This window comes from Nansenia antarctica, assembly GCF_963989245.1.
Source record: "Nansenia antarctica genome assembly, chromosome: 6".
Classification (NCBI taxonomy): domain Eukaryota; kingdom Metazoa; phylum Chordata; class Actinopteri; order Argentiniformes; family Microstomatidae; genus Nansenia; species Nansenia antarctica.
Genome location: NC_137676.1, coordinates 21,139,227 through 21,161,297, shown reverse-complemented (window position 1 = coordinate 21,161,297; position 22,071 = coordinate 21,139,227). Strand labels below are relative to the sequence as shown.

The following is a 22,071-nucleotide window of genomic DNA, read 5'->3' as shown; positions in this document are numbered from 1 at the left end:
TTGTATAGCAATACAAAGAAATAAACCTTCAGAACAAAGATAAACATAATTGTACAGATTTATGGGCCACCAGTGATTCCACTATCACATTTAGATTAGATTAGATAAGAAGATTCAACTTTATTGTCACAGCAGTGTACAAGTACCAGACAACGAAATGCAGTTTAGCATCTAACCAAAAGTGCGAATAGTGATATAAACATGTTATAAAACATGACAATGATAGTGATAGGTACAGTATGGAAAGTACGGTAGTTTAGAGGTATGTATATAGTTATGAGCTATGTCTATGTATTTACGGTTGGGTGAGGCTTCTTGTCTGGCCCTGTACAATCCCCCACTCACCCACCCCCTCTAACCCATTGGCTGGTGCTCTCGGTCTTGAATGACTATGTTGGGGTGTGCAGCCCTGAGCGTTGCCTCCGGGGCCTCTGTGCCCCGCCAGGAGCAGACTCTAGGGGAAGTTACACAGTGGCCTACATTCCGCCTGTTCGTTGATTTGCCCTGGAAATGGATATAGCTGAGCACCAAGAAATCAACAATAAAACAACAAACTGTCAATGTTGCAACCAGGGAAAGCCCCGCACCCTCTCTGTACTCTTGGAGAGAGACATGTAAGCCATTTGTGCCAAATGCACTGTGCATGTTGATATATTCATTTACAGTACAATTATCATTTTTAACATTTAGCAGACGCCTTTATCCAAAGCGACTTAAAACAAATACATTTGTCTAAGTAAGTGAATCATCTATCCATCAGTCATCATAAGGAAAACAAATCTATGCTAGTGCCAGGGGCCATTGGTAATACTCTACTCTGAAGCATTATGTATATATCATTATGTATATCATTATGTATATCATTATGTATATCATTATGTATCTCTAGGCAGCCCTAACCCTAACCCTATAGGAGGTCTCCCTCTCTCTCTGTAGTCTATTTCCTGTCATAGATTGAAGACCAATCTCTTCAGGCTGCATCTTAACTGTCCCTCTTAAAGACCTCCTCATCCCCACTACCCCCCTGTACAGACCTCCTCATCCCCACTACCCCCCTGTACAGACCTCCTCATCCCCACTACCCCCCTGTACAGACCTCCTCATCCCCACTACCCCCCTGTACAGACCTCCTCATCCCCACTACCCCTCTGTTCAGACCTCCTCATCCCCACTACCCCCCTTTACAGTTTCTCTACTATAAAAAAAAAAAGATCTCTTGTGATGACTGATGGATAGATGATTCACTCACTTATTTACAAATGTATTTGTTGTAAGTCGCTTTGGATAAAGGTGTCTGCTAAATGCCAAACATGTAGATGTAGATGTAATGTAAAATGTAAGTGTAAATGTAAGTGTAAATGTCTGTGTGACGCGAGGCTAAGCTAACGCCGAGCTTCCCCAGCAGTCTGTGGCCTACTCCAGCACAGCCAGTCACCTTTGGCTGTGTAAATTATGCATGGCTGTCATTGGCTGATTAATGCATAATTCAACAGGGAGCGTAGAACACGATAGGACAGGCCAGAGTTAGTTCCTCTAGTCTGAGACTGCATGGTCCGGATGGCTGGCCGACCACACACACACACACACACACACACACACACACACACACACATACATACACACACACAGGTGAAAACACCAGCCGCCAGAGGAGTGGATGGGAGGATGACTGCTTTAGTCTGACTCAGGACGCTCTGCTGGGTGACAGTGATTAATAACGCCTTGTCATGAGGCGGAACCTGTGTCTTCAGAACAAATGCAGGCAGGGTAGTGTGTAGTGTTAGGGTAGTGTGTGTGTGTGCGTGTGGGGTTAGGGTAGTGTTAGTGTGTGGTGTTAGGGTAGTGTGTGTGTGTGTGTGTGTGTGTGTGTGTGGTGTTAGGGTAGTGTGTGTGGTGTTAGGGTAGTGTGTGTGTGGTGTTAGGGTAGTGTTAGTGTGTGGTGTTAGGGTAGTGTGTGTGAGGTGTTAGTGTGTTTGGTGTTAGGGTAGTGTGTGTATGTGTGGTGTTAGGGTAGTGTGTGTGTGTGTGTGTGTGTGTGTGGCGTTGGGGTAGTGTTAGTGTGTGGTGTTAGGGTAGTGTGTGTGTAGTGTTAGGGTAGTGTTAGTGTGTGGTGTTAGGGTAGTGTGTGTGTGTGTGTGTGTGTGTGTGTGTGGTGTTAGGGTAGTGTGTGTGTGTAGTGTTAGGGTAGTGTTAGTGTGTGGTGTTAGGGTAGTGTGTGTGTGTGTGTGTGTGTGTGTGTGTGTGTGGTGTTAGGGTAGTGTGTGTGTGGTGTTAGGGTAGTGTGTGTGTAGTGTTAGGGTAGTGTGTGTGTGTAGTGTTAGGGTAGTGTGTGTGTCGTGTTAGGGTAATGTGTGTGGTGTTCGGGTAGTGTTAGTGTGTGGTTTTCGGGTAGTGTGTGTGTGTGGTGTTAGGGTAGTGTGTGTGTGTGTGGTGTTAGGGTAGTGTGTGTGTGGTGTTAGGGTAGTGTTAGTGTGTGGTTTTCGGGTAGTGTGTGTGTGTGGTGTTAGGGTAGTGTGTAGTGTGTGGTGTTAGGGTAATGTGTGTGTGTAGTGTTAGGGTAGTGTTAGTGTGTGTGCGTGTGTGTGTGTGTGTGTGTGTGTGTGTGTGGTGTTAGGGTAGTGTGTGTGTGTAGTGTTAGGGTAGTGTTAGTGTGTGGTGTTAGGGTAGTGTGTGTGTGTGTGTGTGTGTGTGTGTGTGTGTGTGTGTGTGTGTGTGTGTGTGTGTGGTGTTAGGGTAGTGTGTGTGTGTAGTGTTAGGGTAGTGTTAGTGTGTGGTGTTAGGGTAGTGTGTGTGTGTGTGTGGTGTTAGGGTAGTGTGTGTGTGTAGTGTTAGGGTAATGTGTGTGTGTGGTGTTAGGGTAGTGTGTGTGTGGTGTTAGGGTAGTGTGTGTGGTGTTAGGGTAGTGTGTGTGTGGTGTTAGGATAGTGTTAGTGTGTGGTTTTAGGGTAGTGTGTGTGTGTGGTGTTAGAGTAGTGTGTGTGTGTGGTGTTAGGGTAGTGTGTGTGTGGTGTTAGGGTAGTGTGTGTGTGGTATTAGGGTAGTGTGTGTGTGGTGTTAGGGTAGTGTGTGTGTGTGTGTGGTGTTAGGGTAGTGTGTGTGTGGTGTTAGGGTAGTGTGTGTGTGGTGTTAGGGTAGTGTGTGTGTGTGTGGTGTTAGGGTAGTTTTAGTGTGTGGTGTTAGGGTAGTGTGTGTGTGTGGCGTTCGGATAGTGTGTGTGTGTGTGTGTGTGTGTGTGGTGTTAGGGTAGTGTGTGTGTGTGGCGTTCGGATAGTGTGTGTGTGTGTGTGTGTGGTGTTAGGGTAGTGTGTGTGTGGTGTTAGGGTAGTGTGTAGTGTGTGGTGTTAGGGTAGTGTGTGTGTGTGTGGTGTTAGGGTAGTGTGTGTGTGGTGTTAGGGCAGTGTTAGTGTGTGGTGTTAGGGTAGTGTGTGTGTGTGGTGTTAGGGTAGTGTGTGTGTGGTGTTAGGGTAGTGTGTGTGTGGTATTAGGGTAGTGTGTGTGTGTGATGTTAGGGTAGTGTGTGTGTGGTATTAGGGTAGTGTATGTGTGTGATGTTAGGGTAGTGTGTGTGTGGTGTTAGGGTAGTGTGTGTGTGGTATTAGGGTAGTGTGTGTGTGTGTGTGTGTGTGTGTGTGGGTGTGGTGTTAGGGTAGTGTGTGTGTGGTGTTAGGGTAGTGTGTGTGTGTGGTGTTAGGGTAGTGTGTGTGTGTGGTGTTAGGGTAGTGTGTGTGTGGTGTTAGGGTAGTGTGTGTGTGTGTGGTGTTAGGGTAGTGTGTGTGTGGTGTTAGGGTAGTGTGTGTGTGTGGTGTTAGGACAGTGTGTGTGTGTAGTGTTAGGGTAGTGTGTGTGTGTGTGGTGTTAGGGTAGTGTGTGTGTGGTGTTAGGGTAGTGTGTGTGTGTGGTGTTAGGGTAGTGTGTGTGTGTGGTGTTAGGGTAGTGTGTGTGTGGTGTTAGGGTAGTGTGTGTGTGCTGTTAGGGTAGTGTGTGTGTGGTGTTAGGGTAGAGTGAAGGGGTCTTTACACACTACGGGGCCGAGCCAAACTATGCCAGGTTGACTCAGGGGGTCACCTTGTCACCTTGTCACCTTGTCCTCTCCAGCCATGTTTCAGCATCTACTATGTACTATACTATGTATGGCGGATGTAGAACCAGGCCAGTCCAGTACAACTGATCTGGGCTCAGCTGGGCTGCGTAGTGTGTGTTGGCTGTGTGTTCCGTCTGTCTACAGCTAACTGACTTCCTTACAAGGTATCTATAGTTATAATGGGCCTGGGTCCACTTCATCTCATTGTTACTTGAGAGGCTTATAATCACCTACCTGTGAAATCTAGTGGGGAAAGCATGTGGTTTAATCAATGGTAAAAACCAGCACACACTGCAGCCTGCAGAGACTTGGTGGGTGGAGGCATGGTGCAGCCCTGCCACTCCCCTGCCACTCCCCCGCCCCCCCCCCCCCCCCCCCCTAAGGGAAGTGTGTAGGTGCAGCCCTGCCACTCCACCGCCCCCCCCCTAAGGGAAGTGTGTAGGGCGAATGTGCAAGGGCATCGACAAGATGTATTTTTAGGGTAGTGTGAAGTGTTCAGTGTGCAGTTGAAGTGTGCAGGGCAAGTGGGCAAGGGCGTAGACAAGATGTATTGTGAAGTGTGTAGGGCGAGTATGCAAGAGCGTAGAGAAGATGTATTGTGAAGTGTGTAGGGCGAGTATGCAAGGGCGTAGAGAAGATGTATTGTGACAGGGAGCGGGGCGAGTGTGCAAGGGCGTAGGCAGGATGTATTATGATGGGGGCGGGGCGAGTGTGCAAGGGCGTAGGCAGGATTTATTATGACGGGGGCGGGGCCCTCTGTGAGTGCCAGTCTGTCTTGAGTTATGACCAGCTCTATGACCAGCTCTATGACCAGCTCTATGACCAGCTCTATGACCAGCTCTATGACCAGCTCTATGACCAGCTCTATGACCAGCTCTCTATCCAATCACGGTGGGCTTCACATGTAGGATGACAGAGGGTCACCACATGCCGTCTCCATGGTTATGTCAATCTTTAATGGCCCCCTCCCGGACAAAGACATGGAATTGCAAATAGGGGCCGCTTAAAGTGCAGGCTACCTTATCCATGGCTGATGTTTTACGGCCCATTCATGGCCCATTCTGTACCTATCCAACCTAGGCGTGTGTGTGTGTGTGTGTGTGTGTGTGTGTGTGTGTGTGTGTGTGTGTGTGTTCTGCATAATCAATTGTGCATTGTGCAAAAGGGCATCCTGTCAATGGGTGAGGCCGCATAATGTGTTACCGGGCTACCATGCGCAGAACATGGGGTGAAAGGGTAAAAGAGAGGGGTGCACTTACATTCCAGGTGTTTTTTCTTGGGCGCCATCACCTCGTGAGTGGTAGCTTTGCAGACGACGCGAGCCACATCTGATCCCGTTAGATGGTACTGCGCAGCAGCAATGCGATCCGTGAGCGTTTGCCCCGACATTTTCTCCCCGTGCAGTCGACCACCTCAGGAATTTATTACAACAAGGTGGAAAAAATGAAACCAAAAACCGGTCTTCCTACGGGAAAACGGGTGGGCCTATCACCAAATCCTGTGCAGTCCTGTCAGAGTCCCTCACGGGTAGGCCTGTGACCTTCTGGATGGGCGAAAATGTGACAAAATTAGCAAGGAAATATAAACACAGAGCTATATATGTTCACATTAAATAATTTGGTCACGTTGAAATGTGCGCTCTGACATGGGTAGACTTACGCAAGATTGCCTTTTCTCTCGGCTTGTACCCTATAGCGTTTAATTCAGCACCTCGGAATAAAACCACTTACGTAACACTACACTGGCAATGAAATGTATGTTCTCGCCCCACACAGCAATAAAGAATCAGGAGATGTTGAAAATGTTACGACAGCCACTACGGAGCTTCTTGTTGTCGCCCGTCAGAATTAATTTCGATAGAAATCAAAATCTTAATAAAAATCCACGAAATATCCCGTTGTGCGGTAACATGGGTTTGACGGCGGAGTATCTCCCACGTTAACGCACGAGACAAAACGCTAAAACGGAGGAAAAACAGCGCTCGCGGTTGGAATATCGGGGCTTGGAGTTGTGACGCACGGTGTCCTCTGCGGCTCGTGGATGATAATCTTCGCTCCGGACGTTTTTCTCTGATCAGGAACGTCTGTGATCAGGAGCGGTGCCCTTCTCTCCGGTCGACAGCAGACGCGCGTTTCTCCCCTGTGGCGGTGGCCAGCACTGACGGACGCTGAATATCTAGGAGAGGGGGTGATGAAGAAAACGATGGAGATGTCTAGATAGAATTTAGTATTCCACTCACTTGTTTGCTTATTTATTCATCTATTCTTCTACCTCTCTATCTTCTCATCCCCAGTGTCAGTGTTCACGAGAGGGTCAGGTGACGACGCTTCGTTAACAAACCGACACACGTCTGTCCCACGCTCTCTCCGTGGCGCGTTCTTAAAGGGGAGTAGGGTACTGTACCAAAAAAATGCACTCCTATCATTACTTGCCAGCGCTATAGGGTCGATTTACGAGCTTGCGCAGGGGTGCACAGGGCTGAACGACGCTGAACGACCTCAAAACGCCGTTCGAATATGCAGCCACTTCTCCAAGTGCCCGCACACTACTACTCTCCACACCACCTGTGTATCTGTGTTCTGCCTGGTTATCCCTACTCCCACCCTCTGCAGCCCTGTAGACCTAAAGGTAATATAGGCACAACAGGATTGGGTAATTGTTACTCAGAGTAGTGATTTGCCATTTGTTGAATTAGGCCAAGTTCCCAACCGTTATAGCCCACTCAGGTTATAACCACGTGTATTCTTATTTATTTTAGGACTCACAAGATTAAGATAGGCATAGACGCAGCGTAATTGGCACACTGTTAGACCTACAGTAGGCTACTAATTGTGGAGTATATCAATGATATACTGCTCGTAAAACAGGACTCACGGAAGAAATGCATCAAATACAAATATGTAATCTGCCCTCTGCGCGCACCCCCTCGGGATTACTGGTGTCGTGCGTCGTTCAATGTAGCAGCACGCGACAAGGGCGGGGTAATGAGCGGAGCCATGTGACGTATACGGATGTACAGCCACGTCGCCAGGACAGGAAGTGTTCACCTCACTGCCAGTATCCAACGTTTTCCCCAACGACAAGTAAGTAAAACAATACAAAAATTCTATATTAATCTAAGCGTGGTTCGAAATAACTTGTCTGTTTTTCAATGTCTTTTCGTAAGTAAATTGCCGTCGTAACGCAATTAGTTCATTGTCATTCATTTGAGCTATTGAATGTTGTTTCATGCAGATAGTATATGAGCTGATTTATCATATTCAGCACAGATAAACCTATGCTATAAACGTTGCCCTTTGGAGTATGGTACAAACCCTGTGATCTACTTTTTATTGAGGCATAGGCTGCTACAACATGTTACTCCCAATGTGTTACATAACATTTAAAGAGCAAGAGCTGTCATCATCGGTGAATTGTTAGGTCAGTAGTCAACTTAGCAATGTGGCTTGTTAGGGTAAAATTTCTGAGGCTTTCAGTGACATGACAGCCTCGCCTACAGGCTTATTGCAATGCGTCATGCAAATACCAAGTGTATTGTGTAAGTGTGTCATCTAAAACTGTTTGTCACCCCATCAGCTGAAGGGAAGGAGACAAGGGAAGAAGAATAGGTCCAACCTTGGAAAAGGAAATGGCCCAATTTGAGGAAGTATCCCAGCAGTCTTCACTCCACCCCAAGCCCACGGGGTTGGTCCTGCAGTACGGCACCGCTGGGTTCAGAACCAACGCTAAACAGCTAGACCATGTCATGTTCCGGATGGGTCTGCTGGCCACCCTCAGGTCCAAGAAGACGATGGCCACCATTGGAGTCATGGTTACTGCTTCACACAACCCAGAGGTGACAGAAATACAATACGTACATCCGCATGGTGTCCTTCCCTTCCTCTGTTATTGTTCAGGGTCTCTCTCTCTCTCCAGCTGTAGTACATTATTTCCCATTTGTGGTGTACTCAGGGCCACAAACCAAGCTGTTGTAGATTTGCTATCAATATTTTCAGAGGAAGGTTGTCTCGTATTGATTTGGCTTTCAGGTAATGTGTCAGTTTTCTTTTTTCAAACATCTCTCTCTCTCTCTCTCTCTCCCGCTCTCTGGCCCCTGTGTGTCTTTGGCCCTTACTCCTCTCCTCCTCGTCTCCTTCATATCTCACTCTAACCTCTCTCTTTCTCTCTCTCTCTATGTCTCTCTCTCTCTGTCTCTCTTATCTCTCTCATTTCTTCCTCTCTTTCTCTTCACTACCATGATCCACTATATCCCAATGTATATCCCTACCTTCCCTCCTCTCCCTCCATCCCTACAGGAGGACAACGGGGTGAAGCTGGTCGACCCTATGGGGGAGATGGTGACCCAGGCCTGGGAGGGCTATGCCACCCAGTTGGCTAACGCGGAGCAGGAGGGGGAGGGGCTGCTCACCGCCCTGAAGGATATCATCCAGAGAGAGGCCATCAGCATGGACCAGGAGGCCAGCGTGTTTGTGGGCAAAGACACCAGGTTGGGCTTTCAATGTTCCCCAGAATTTACACATAGATGGTTCTAAGAAAATACCATGTTACAGTGTTTCCCACAGGATTTTGTGAGACTGTGGTGGGGGGGGGGGGGGGGGGGGGTAGGAGGGGTGCTAGTGGAGAGAATGTTTTTTTTCGTTGGGGCAGGGGGGGGCTTATCGATAGTGCTAAATCGTATACCGATTATCGATAGTGCTAAATGGTATGGACCTACAGTAGCCTAGATGCAGTGAGAATCCAAAACATTGCCTTGACTAAGGTGGGACACATTATGGGCCGCCACATAACACTGTGTTAGCCTCTCTTGAATATGCCAGATGTTGCTTTGAAATCTTCAGTTTATCCAGGTTATCTTAATAACCATATAATAATGATCAGTATTGCCTGACAATTCACATGCACTCAGCTCACTGGAGAATTGTCTCCAAGATATAAAACTTTGGATGTCCAAACATTTTAATTTACATGTTGAGATTCTTGTCATTGGACCAAAGCCACAAAAAGACAAATTGTCGAATACCATGGGAACCTTGCTTTCAAACTGCAAACATGAAGCTAAGAAACTAGGAGTGATTAGAGATTCTGACTTAGGCATAAATCATAGGCAGAATTCGTGAGCTGAGACGATAACGCTGGGAGGGTATTTTCATTTCATTTTCGGAGATGTGTGGTCGGCGATTGGGTGCGTTGACGCGGACACCCACAAATGTATTGTGGTTTACTAATACTGTTCAGAACTTGGTTACATTCAATGCATGACAATAAAGTTATGAAAGCGGCAAGTAACAAGTGTGCGCATCAAAGGCATTAGGCACGTAACATCCATTTGCTGTATAAATAAAGTTTCATTGATTGATGTATGTGGGCATTGCGTGCGACCCAACCATTCAGCAAGTCTTTTGCTATAAATAGCCTACACTTGATAAACCAGTGCTGTGATATTATTTATCGTCTTAGAAACATCTTAGCAAGAGGCACTTATAACAATTATCATGAAGTGTATTATGCATCAATTCTGGCATAGCACCAGAATATTTGAAAGACCTTTTGCTAGCATATCAGCCCAATAGAGCTCTCAGGTCTTCTGACGCTGGTTTTCTCTGTGTACCACATGTACAAAAGAAGAGATTTGGTGAGGCTGCATTCTCATTTTATGCACCCAAATTGTGGAATGCACTGCCAGTTTACATTAGGGATGCAACCTCAGCAAATATGTTCAAGTCAAGACTAAAAACCCATCTTTTTAATATGGCCTATAAATGACTAAATGATTAAACGCTTAGGCTTAAGCGGTACTATAATACAGAAAGAGTAGAGTACTTTTAGTTGTATATACACCGTTTGATCTGATTGGTTGTGTGCCTCCAGGCACAGCAGTGACGTCCTATCACAGGCAGTGTTGGATGGAGTCTCCTCCCTGGGTGGACACAGTAAAGGTGCGTTAAGCCTCGAACCAATAGGTGTCCTTCGCTGTTTGTAGACCACTGATACCTCCGTGTGGGAATGGTTGGTTGTCCTCTCCCTATTTGTAGCTTACTGATTGGTTGCTCTCCCTGTCTGTCCCGTCAGACTACGGCTTGGTCACCACGCCTCAGCTCCACTACATGGTGTGTTGTCAAAACACGCAGGGTCGCTATGGCGATGCCACAGTCCAGGGCTACTACCAGAAGCTGTCGCAGGCTTTCATCCAGCTCACAAAGAACGTAAGACTGCTCTATCCATCGTCTCTATGTGTCTCTGTCTCTATCGCTCTCTCTCTCTCTCTCTCTCTCTCTCTCTCTCTCTCTCTCTCTCTCTCTCTCTCTCTCTCTCTCTCTCTCTACATTTCAATTCAATTTCAAAGGGCTTTATTGGCATGGGAAACATACATTTACATTGCCAAAGCATGTGAAGTGTGAAGATAAAAAACTAAAACAAAAAGAATGTAATGTACAGGGGTGCACATAACTTTTTGGGGCCAGTGCTCAGAGGAGCACCTAGGGATGCTGCTTGGTGCTCCCCGAGCTCGCGAGTCACGACCCGTCCCACAGGATGGATAAAAAAGGGATACATGGATATATTATTAGCAAAACGACATTTATTCATAAATAAAGATGAACGACCAAATGATTGTGTGCAAAACAAAAGAAACAAATGCAAAATCAAATGACTGCTCTTTAAGAATGAAAGTCTGTCCGACTCCTTTAAACACAATGAAATCAACTGACATCTCTTTAAGCACTAACTGAATGTCTGTTCTTTAAACACACTGAAATAAACTGACATCTCTTTAAGCACTAACTGAATGTCTGTTCTTTAAACACACTGATATAAACGGACATCTCTTTAAGCACTGCTCTGTTCTGTAAACACTGAAATCAACTTAAAAAAAAAAAAAAAAAAATGTTGGTGCGCAAGAGCGCCTTCATGCGGCTGATCTGCCGCGCAGCATGCATTTTGGCGACGCATGCGCACTGGCGCACCAGTTATGTGCACCCCTGGTAATGTACATACATGTACATACTAGAATAAATAAATAGATTACATACTAGATTACAAATAAATAGATTACAAATAGATTACATACTAGAATAAATAAATGAAATAAAACTTGTTTCAATTCTTATGGTGGTTTTAGCCCATTTCAAGATTCAAGATTCAAGATTGCTTTATTGTCTGTCACAGAGTGACAGAAATTCTCCTTTGACAGGCTTTGTGCAGTTCATGAATACGTCAGTGTTTCCCCTACCATTGCCTTGGGGGGGCGGGACCACCCGCCCCCCCAAGAAAGAGGAATTATTACAGACATAAACACCAAACATCTGACAAGCTAAAATATCCGCGTTTTTTAAACGCACCCAACCCGAATCTGGCAAGTGGCAAGCCCATAACTAATAATAATAATAATGTTGGTGACATTAGTCCGCCAGTATCTCTCCACACTTCGGTTCGCGCTGTGCCGCGCTGGAGAATAAAACATTGTGCGCGCGCCGCGAGAGAGTTTTTGCCGGGTGAGATGTCTTCAGATAGAAAGTAAGCAAGTTGAAACGTTAGCAAATATAATTGCTGAGTGTTCTGACAGAGAAAGTTGGTTAAAATTGGTCGTTATTATTGTGACTAGAAAGTGTCTGACTGACACTTGACAATGACTATAATTCCATTGTAAATAGTGTCAAAGAACTATCAAGCTAGCTAGCTAGCTCAGAGGTGATGAGATGAGCTAGTCTGCTGCACACATGCCAGCTAAAGAGCTAACTGGAGGCACTTTATTATTTTACTTAAGTTAGATATACAATCTTTCTTATTCTGCTAGAATTGGGCTTCATTGGTAATACCATAATGGCATATTTACAGTACATGGACAGTGGATTGAAGCATTTGAAATGTCTGTTTTTTATAGTATAGTTGGACATGTTTTTTTTTTTCAGGTGAGAGAGTAATGTCAAAATGACATTATCTGACTGCATTGCCCACAGCAATCCAAAATTCAATTATAATTATGTTATTGATATGGATCAATTTATACCTCTTATTAGATTATAAATACTCTGGTTGTTATGTTTGCCTTTTGGTTGACAGCAAAAGAGGGAGAGAGGAGGATAGAGAGGGAGAGAAGGAGAGAGAGCAGGATGGTGTCGGCACACCAGAGAGAGAGAGAGCAAGAACCAGGTGAGAAAGTGGACAGGTAGTCAAGACCACATAAGTAAGTAGCCTTGAGAACCGATGGTTCTGGAGCCTAATGGCCCATAGGGAAGGAGCCTATGTCCTGTTTCCGTAGCGTGAGGCGGCTTAATGTACAAGTTAGTACACCCCCTGGACATGACGCTGGTATGTCGCAGGGTCTTACCCCCTGGGGTCCATGCCACCCCCCCAAGGCAGCAAACCTAGGGGAAACACTGTACGTTATCCACATTAAAAACACACATAGGTCACATACATACAATAAAAACAGACAGATATAACAGTGTTTATAAAATGTAGTGCCTATTTAAAAAGTCTAGTCATTTAAAAATAATAGTAAGAAAAACAGTATTATGATTTAAAAAGCTAAAATGCTAAAATGTTGTGGTTTAAAAGAAAAACAGTGTGCTTCCTATTTTAAAATGTTCAGGGCGGTGGTTGCAGTGGGAATTAATAATTTTTTATATGTGTTTTTCCGGGCCAGTGGAGTTCTGTAACGGCGGCCTGATGGAAGTGGCTGAAATGATTGGTGGAGGGGGTGAGAGGGGTCCTGTGTGATTTGTGTGGCTTTCCTGTTTAGTGACCGGTTGTAGATTTCAGACAGGGGAGTTTGAGGTGAGCCGATGATTTTACTTGCCTGATTGACTATACGGGAGAGTTTGGTTTTGTGTTTGACAGTGAGGGAGTTGTACCAGGATGTGTTATTGAAGGTGAGAATGGATTCAATGAGTGATTTGTAAACTAGGGTTAAAATGTCTTTGCTGACGTTAAAAGCCCTGAGCTTCCTCAGCAGGTGGAGGCGCTGCTGGGCCTTTTTGTAGATTGAGTCAGTATGCTGGGAGAAGGACAGAGAGATGTCAATCTCTGTCCCCAGGTACTTGAAGGACTGTACCTGTTCAACCAGCTGGCCGTTGATGCTGAGGGGTTGGAAGAGGTGGTGACAGTCTGCCTTCTCCCTGTTCCCAAAGCACAGCTCCTTAGTCTTGCTGGTGTTGAGCTCCAGGGAGCTTTGCTGGAACACCAGGGCTAGGTCTTCTGCTGCCTGATGGTACTTGGCCAGGGCGTCGGCCCCAGTCAGGTGGGCCACCAAGGCCATGTCGTCTGCATATTTCAGCAGCACCATCCCTTCTGTGCTGCAGGTGATGTGGTTGGTGTAGACAGCGAAGAGTTGGGGGGATGAGACGCAGCCTTGGGGGAGGCCTGTGTTTAAAATCATCTTGCTGGATGTGAAGCCGTTTACCTCCACCTGCTGTGGTCTGTCTGTTAAAAAGTTCTTAAACCATAAAATCAGTGTGGGGCTGACGTCAAGCTCTGCTAGGTGGTGTAGCAGAATGTCCGTTTTTACAGTGTTGAAGGCAGAGGAAAAGTCCATCAATAAAATCCTGCTGTGGGGGTGCGCCGAGTCCAGTTGTCTGGCCACAGTGTCCAGGAGGGTCAGACTGGCGTCCTCCACGCCCCGCTTTGCCCTATAGGCAAACTGTAGAGGGTCCAGTTTCTCTGCCAACATGGTGGAGAGGAGGTCGCACACTGCTCTCTCCATGCATTTGCAGAGCACAGACATCAGTGCAACTGGCCTGAAGTCCTTTGGGTCTTTGGCTTGTTTTTTCTTGGGGATTGGGATTATTGTGGATTCTTTCCACTGTCTCGGGACCCATCCCGAGTCTAGGAGGCACTGAAAAAGCTTGGTGCTAACCCCACTTAGCTGAGTGGAGCACTCTTTCAGCACCCTGCCTCTGAGCCTGTCTGGGCCCGAGGCTTTGTGTGGGTTCACTTTGTTCAGGATGGAGGTCACCAGCTGCTCATCTATGGTGAGAGCACGAGGTGGGTTGGAGGTGGAAGGGGTCCAGGTGGTTGATGTGCTGCTGCTGTCAAAACGGCTGAAAAAGCTGTTGAGCTGCTCTGCAAAGGCGGTGGGGTCCGGGCAGTCAATCGCTGCAGGTTTGGGGGCTCTCCCCATCATGATGTTTAACCCCTGCCATGCCTTCTTTGCATTTCCAGAAATTAGCTTCTGCTCCACCGTTTCTTTATAATGGACCTTGGCTAGTTTCGCCTTCCTTTTAAACTCCTTCTCCAGTTCCCTCACCTTGAGCCTGTCTCCCTGTAAAAATGCAATTTTCTTATTAATCAGACACATTTTCATGTCTTTAGTGACCCATTTTTTGTTTGGATGGAGGGTAATCTGCTTGGTGGGAGTGACTGTGTCTTCACAAAATAGAATGTAGGATGTCACCACATCGGTCAGATCATTTAAGTCCTCCCCACAATCATTAAAAAACAAGTCCCGATGGTTTTTGTTACCGGTACACCTGTTTTCAGTTGGGACCTGTACTTTGGAAGCAGGAGGATGACGTTGTGGTCGGAACGACCAAGGGGGGGGCGGGGTTTTGAAATAAATGCATTTGGGATATTTCCATAACACTTGTCCAGTATATTCTGCATTCTGGTGGGAGTTGTGACATATTGTTGCAGATTAGGTAGGTGCGTGGTGATGTCACATCTGTTAAAATCTCCCAACACAAACACTGGTTGTTCGGCAGACCAATTGACTGCCATGTTGTAACTGTCCGCTATGCGCTCAGCAGCTAGGGCGAAATCAGGCCCGTGTACATACACATACAGAGGGTTGGACTCAATTTGATTGCCTTTTTCTATCACAGCAGCTAACAAATCTTGCTGCTGTGTTTGCACATTGCTGTACCTCACCCAGCAGATATGGTAGCCTTTCGACATTGGTCAAGTCCTCAAAGTCTCCCTGGATGTTGGTGATCAGTGGGAAGTATGTGTCCCTGATGTCCTTGTACAGCTGGCAGGGTGCACAGTCTGTCTGGTCTGGGGAGCCAGGTCTGCCTGTGGCGGCCTTTCTCGATGGCCAGGTTGTGTTCACTGAGTCTGTACATAGTCAAGGATTTCCTTAGCTTTGGGTCTGTCACAGTACTCAGGTATACCACTGTGTATTTTCTGTTTAGGGCCAAATAGCATTCCAATTTGCTCTGGTTTTTGGTTGATTCTTGCCAATGTGTCAGGTCATTTTCTTTTAGTTTTCTTATAATTTGGTTTAGTCTAATAGGTGGCTCTGCTTGTGACTGTGAGAGTCCCAGAACTAGCTGGCTGAGGGGGCATCTCCCTAGAGTCTCTCTGTGGGTAAGGGCTTTGTTGTGGAGCGTGTCAGGGTGACTTTCTTTTAGGTGGTTGTACAATTTAAACGCTCTCTTTTGAATTTTTATAATTAGTGGGTATCGTCCTAATTCTGCTCTGCATGCGTTATTTGGTGTTTTACGTTGGATACGAAGAATGGATTTGCAGAGTCTCAATTTGGTGTTTGTCCCATTTTGCAAAATCTTGGTTGGCAGGTGGACCCCAGACCTCGCAACCAGGGAAATGGGTTCTATAACGGAGTCCAATAATTTGAGCCAGATTTGAATAGGGATGTCTAACTTGATGTTCCTTTTGATGGCGTAAAAAGCCCTCCTTGCCTTATCTCTCAGGTCGTTCACAGCTTTGTTGAAGCTACCTGTGGTGCTGATGTTTAGGCCGAGGTAGGTATAATTCTTTGTATGTTCTAGGGCAATTGTATCTAGGAAGAATTTGAATTTGTGGTGCTGGAGGCTGGATCTTTTTTGGAAAATCATAATTTTCGTCTTAGTGAGATTCACTGTCAAGGCCCAGGTCTGGGAGAATTGGTATAGAAGGTCGAGGTGCTGTTGGAGCCCTTCTTTGGTTGGGGACAGCAGCACCAGGTCATCAGCAAACAGTAGACATTTGACTTCTGTGTCTACTAGGGGGATGCCAGGTGCTGCAGACTGCTCTAATGTTTTTGCCAAACTGTTGATATAGATGTTGAAGAGGGTTGGACTCAAGCTGCATCCCTGTCTAACCCCCCGGCTTTGGGAAAAGAAGTCTGTGTGGTTTTTGCCAATCTTAACAGCACACTTGTTGTTAGTGTATATTGACTTTATGATGTCGTAGGTTTTTCCTCCAACACCATTTTCCAACAGTGTGAATAGCAGACCTTTGTGCCAAATTGAATCAAAGGCTTTTTGTAAATCTACGAAGCAGGCGAATAGTTTGCTTTTGTTTTTGTTTATTTGGTTGTCAATTAGGGTGCTGAGGGTGAATATATGGTCTGTTGTACGATACTTTGGTAAAAAACCAATTTGGGATTTGCTTAGGACATTGTTTACAGTGAGGTAATGTAGGAGTCTGTGGTTGATGATCATACAGAGGATTTTCCCAAGGTTGCTGTTGACACAGATCCCACGGTAGTTATTTGGATCAGATTTATCTCCACTTTTGTGGAGCGGCGTTATCAATCCTTGGTTCCAAATATTGGGTAAGATCCCAGAGCTAAGGACAATGTTGAAGAGTTTTAATATAGCCAATTGGAATTTGACGTCTGTGAATTTTGGCATTTCATTTAGGATGCCATCGACACCACAGGCCTTCTTGGTTTCGAGTGAATTTATTTTGTCCTGTACTTCCTTTAGTGTAATTGGAGAGTCTAGCGGGTTCTGGTAGTCTTTTATGGCTGACTCTAAACTTTGTAGTTTATCTTGTATGTGTCTTTGCTGTTTATTTTTCTCTATTGGACCAAAGAGATTGGAGAAGGGATTTACCCATATATCTCCATTTTGGATGGGTAGATCCTCATGTTTTTGTTTATTTAGAGTGTTCCATTTTTCCCAGAATTTGTTTGTTTTTATGGATTCCTCTATAGAGTGTAGCTGGTTTCTAACATGATGGTCCCTTTTTTTCTTTTTCTTTTTATACAGTTTTAATGTTTCACCATAGTGAAGACGTGTGCTCTGGTTGTCTGGGTCTCTATGTTTCTGGTTTGATAGGTTCCTTAGTTCCTTTCTGAGGTTTTGACACTCGTTGTCGAACCATTTGAATGAATGAATGAATGAATGAATGAATGAATGAATGGTCTTTATTGTCATTGCTATAGTACAGGTACCAAACAACGAAATTTGGGAGGGGTGGCTCCCCTGGTGCTAGGAAAGAAAAAAAAAAGAAGAAAAAAAAGAAGGGAATGTACACTATCCACTATACTATACTGTACAGGTAAGACGACTAGGGTTGTCATATTGCACATAGTGTTATTGCACATTCATTTAAAGTGTCGCAGTTTGCAGGCTTGAAATGTACACATTTGTGCCTCAGCACTACACCTGATTTTTTCAATCCAGCAGCTGCCATCAATCTGTCCAGACTGTCCAGGGCCCAGAACCTAGGTCTTTGCTGTGTTCAGGGCCTGGATGGCCCTGGGGTAGAAGCTGTGCTTCAGTCTGTTTGTCCTTGCGGCCATGGTCCTGTACCGCCTTTTCGAGGGCAGCCGGGCAAAGTGTTCGTACCCAGGGTGGGTTGTACATTTGGACATTTGTCATTGTTGTTATTTCTGGGGGGGTTTCTATTTGAGGCCTTTAGGTCAGATAAGGAGGCTGAAAGGTCAAATATATTATTACGGTTTTCTACTCCCTTGTTTACACCTTCACTGTTGTATTGAAAGGTTTTTTTCAGGAACTGGTCTAATAGTGATTGAACTTGTAGGGGTAGTGGTGGTCTAGTGCAGTGGTTCCCAACCGGGGGTACGCGGACCCCTAGGGGTACGTGAGGGGATTGCAGGGGGTACGTGTAAAGATTTGGAATTATAATTTATTTCCCTTTCCCAAAAAATAATTAAATATAGTCGTTTCATAAACCTGTTGTTAAAATGGTACGCTGCAACTTAAGTTCCTCCCCGACAGGTAATGACTGTAACACAAGCGGTAGTCACGTCACATTTAAATCACGTTCATTTACGTTCATTTACGCGCGCACGTCAGCTAGGCCTGTCAGTATACCGCAAAGATGGACAGATGGCTAAAACGACCAGCTACAGTAACGGTCAGATCAGAGGCAGATCAGACGGTCAGATCAGAGGAAGATCAGACGGTCAGATCAGAGAAAAAAAGAAAAAAAGGACCCCGCTATTATTTGGAAACATATGTTTTGTGGGGATTTACATGTACATCGGCTGATCCACCACAGCCACAGTGCTTTTTCTGCGGCGAAGTCCTGGCTAATAATTCAATGAAGCCAGCCCATTTACAGCGACACCAGAGCACCAAACACCAAGCAACTGTTGGTAAAACTGACGACTTTTTCAAGCGAAAACTGTCAGAGTTCAAGTCAAGTCAGGCTACACTGAAAAAAGCGGCAAGTGTGTCAAGCAAAGCACTGGAGGCGTCCTATGCTGTTTCATTACTAGTGGCTAAGTCAAAAACCCCACATTCAATCGCCGAAGATCTGATTTTGCCTGCCGCTGTGATTTTGGCTCAAACTATGCTGGACAAGAAAGCAGCTGACACGCTCAAGTTGGTACCATTATCTAACAATACCGTCTCCCGTCGGATTGATGATATGTCCATAAATATTGTCGGACAAGTGGTGGATAAAATGAAGCAAGCAGGTCAGTTCGCTTTGCAATTAGATGAAATGACCGACGTTAGTGGGGAGGCTCAGCTGCTGGCTTTTGTGCGTTATAAAGAAGAGTCGGACATAAATGAGCATATCTTGTTTTGCAAGACGCTGCCAAGAAAGACAACTGGCGAGGAAATATTTCTGATTAAGACAACGATCTGGAGTATTTCTTCAAAGACAACGATCTGGAGTGGAAATCCTGCAGTCACATCTGTACCGATGGAGCGGCAGCAATGACGGGTAAGGTGCGTGGGCTGCTTGGGCGTGTGATGAAGGTGAACCCCGAAATTAAGTGGATGCACTGTATTATTCACCGGGAGGCACTCGCCAGCAAAAGGATGAGCCCCGAGTTAAGTGCAGTTATGGATGACGCAGTTAAGGTGATTAACTTCATTCAGTCCCGGCCAATGAACCACAGACTGTTTCAAACTCTTTGTCATGACAGCGGGTCAGAGCATGAGCAGCTACTGCTTCACACAGACGTTCGCTGGCTGTCTCGTGGCAAAACGCTGCTGCGGCTCTATGAATTGCGCATCGAGGTGTTTGCTTTCCTGACAGAAAACGACCACCCTCTTGCAGCCCTGTTTGAGGATGCAGTGTGGGTTGCGCAGCTGGCATATCTTGCTGATGTCTTCACTAAGCTGAATGAGCTCAACCTTTCACTTCAGGGCAAGTACTCACACATCCTTAACATGTATGACAAAGTGAATGGATTCATAAAGAAGGTTAAATTATGGGAGAGGAAATGTAAGGATGGAGATGTGAGCTGTTTCCCACTGCTTGATGGCCATCTCGCCACCACTGATGCTGACAGAGGTCCTGTGGTGAAAATAGTTAAAGCACATCTGTCCAAACTTGACACTGACTTCAACCAGTACTTTCATGACATTGAAACAAAGTCAGAAAAACTGGACTGGGTGAGGAACCCATTCAGAGTGAATGACAGGAGCAGCAGCAGCCTTCCTGCAAGCCTGCAGGAAAATCTGATGGACATGTCCTCTGATCGTGGGTTGAAGATGGCACATGCTGACAAGTCATTGACAGAGTTTTGGTGTGATGTTGAAAAGGAATATCCAGTGCTGGGAAAGTGTGCATTGAATGAACTTTTGCCTTTTGGATCTACATATATGTGTGAAGTGACCTTCTCAGCTTTGACCCACATCAAAACCAAGCCAAGGAACAGACTGAGTGTGGAGAGCAGCCTGGTGACTGCTGTTGCCACACTGCCTCCAGAACTGTCAAAGCTTATAAAAGAGAAGCAACCTCAAGTGTCTCATTAAAGCTCAACTGATGAAAAAAAGAATTGCAACTGCTACTGGGTGAGTCTATTTTTCACAATGGTGTAAATATCTATGTATTAAAGGGGAGTGGTTCAAATGATTTCATTAATAATCAGTAGAGTTAGATAAGAAGTTTAAGTGTGTGTGTGTGTGTGTGTGTGTGTGTGTGTGTGTGTGTGTGTGTGTGTGTGTGTGTGTGTGTGTGTGTGATAAGTTTTATCCTGTCTCATCTTGTCTGTTTCCTCTCCCCATCAGTCAAGACTCTGGGATGAGAAAATTATGACATCACTGCACCTCAGACAGAAGCCAAAGAGGAGCAGGAGAAAGGGAAAAGAAACAGATATCAAATCAAATTCATTATTATTTATTATTTATTTTTCTATTTTCAGTGAGTGTGTGGGCATGTGGTAACAATTAACCATTGAGGTGGCCAGGTGGCACATGTATTGGCCAATTAGCTCATGTAGTCTAATTTTGAATGGCAATGTTTTGAAATGGCAAACATGTGACTTTATGTCAGATTGTTGTGTGCAGAAAACCGTGTTCAGTGCATTTAAAAAGTGCCATTTTGAATAGCAAAATGTGTGTAAAGCAGAAAATGTGTTTAGAGTTTTGGAGACATGAGAAGAGGTTTTGCTCTCTGTGTGTCAGTAATAAATGTTATATTTGCAAGTTAGAGTTTAATTGATTTTTTTGGGAAATAATCAACACGCATGAGTGAGGGGGTACTTCTGGCATGGCAAAACAGCTCAAGGGGTACACAAGACAAAAAAGGTTGGGAACCACTGGTCTAGTGGATAGTGAGTTGGACTTGTGATCGGAAGGTTGTGAGTTCAAATCCCGCCTGAAGCCACACCACTACTAGTGTGCCCTAGTGTGCACTTAGCCCTCAGTTACTCCAGGGGGAATGTCCCTGTAATTCGTAATTGTAAGTCGCTTTGGATAAAAGCGTCTGCTAAATGGCAAAATTAAAATTATTAAATTAAATTACTTGTTGTTGTCTAATAGCGTTTTGATATGTTTCAACACTACCTTCCTTCCATTTGTAGTATTTTTTAATAGTGTGTAGTTTGGTAGGTTTTACTACTTCATGATTGGGTGTTGAACTGTTCAGGTAGACTGGTTTTGCTGTGGTCTGACAGGGGTGTTAATGGGCTGATTGTGAACGCTCTGAGAGACACCAGGCTAAGGTCAGTGATGAAGTAATCTACTGTACTGTTACCCAGAGATGAGCTGTAGGTGTACCTACCATAGGAGTCTCCTCGAAGCCTACCGTTGACTATGTACAGTCCCAGTGACCCATGTTTGTTTGTTGCTTTGTCGTAGCTGTGTCTGGGGGGCATATTGGGGAGGGGATGTTACCACCTCCTGGTAGGTGTTTGTCACCCTGTGTGCTGAGAGTGTCAGGTTCTCGTCCTGTCCTGGCGTTGAGGTCTCCACAGACTACAATGTGACCACAGGACTGGAAATGGTTAATTTCCTCCTCTAGGATACATGTCATCTTTAAAATATGGGGATTCAATTGGGGGATGTATGTAGGACACAGGAGGATATTTTTCTCGGTTGAGGTAAGTTCCTTATATATTTCTAGCCATATGTAGAAAGCTCCTGTTTTGATTGGCGTGATGGAGTGAGAGAGTTCTAATTTGTGCCATATTAGGATACCTCCCGAGTCTCGTCCCTGTCTGATCCCAGGTAGCTTGGTGGATGGTACTACCAGCTCTCTATAGTTGGCGGGACAGCCAGTGGGACCATCTCCTCTATACCATGTCTCCTGTAGGATAATTATTTCTGTGTTTGAAATGTCTTTCGTGAAGTCTGGGTTTCTGCTCTTAATGCCAAAGGCAGTCGACCTCAGACCTTGAATGTTCCAGGATGAAATTGTTAAAGATTTGTATTCCATGTTGTTTTTGTTCTAATGGTTTTAGTCCCGGACCATGACTGTGTAGAGCTCACTGAGCATCTGGTGTATGCTCAGGTCGTAGGTTGGGGCTCTGCTAGGTGTAGGTTTTGGGCTTCCTCTGTTCACAGCCTGCGCATATGTGTGGTATGGGGATGGCAGGGGCGGGGTGGGCCTGGCCTGGGGTGCAG

General features: G+C 45.5%; 2 protein-coding genes across 2 annotated transcripts in view; one reads left to right on the top strand and one right to left on the bottom strand.

The window, feature by feature from the left end:
• LOC308160379 (clathrin coat assembly protein AP180-like) overlaps positions 1 to 5,470 on the bottom strand; it is a gene marked incomplete at its 5' end in the record, with an annotated part of 51,210 nt that extends 45,740 nt beyond the window's left edge. Inside the window, one exon of the mRNA XM_080534294.1 lies at positions 5,341 to 5,470. Coding sequence (XP_080390420.1) covers positions 5,341 to 5,470 — 130 coding nt within the window. The remainder of the gene's footprint in view (positions 1 to 5,340) is intronic.
• Positions 5,471 to 7,099: 1,629 nt separating this feature from the next.
• The window catches only part of pgm3 (phosphoglucomutase 3), a 40,243-nt gene continuing 25,271 nt past the window's right edge, over positions 7,100 to 22,071 (top strand). The window contains exons 1-5 of the mRNA XM_080533981.1: positions 7,100 to 7,164; positions 7,658 to 7,916; positions 8,377 to 8,567; positions 9,950 to 10,017; positions 10,151 to 10,284. Coding sequence (XP_080390107.1) covers positions 7,710 to 7,916; positions 8,377 to 8,567; positions 9,950 to 10,017; positions 10,151 to 10,284 — 600 coding nt within the window. The 5' untranslated portion in view covers positions 7,100 to 7,164; positions 7,658 to 7,709. The remainder of the gene's footprint in view (positions 7,165 to 7,657; positions 7,917 to 8,376; positions 8,568 to 9,949; positions 10,018 to 10,150; positions 10,285 to 22,071) is intronic.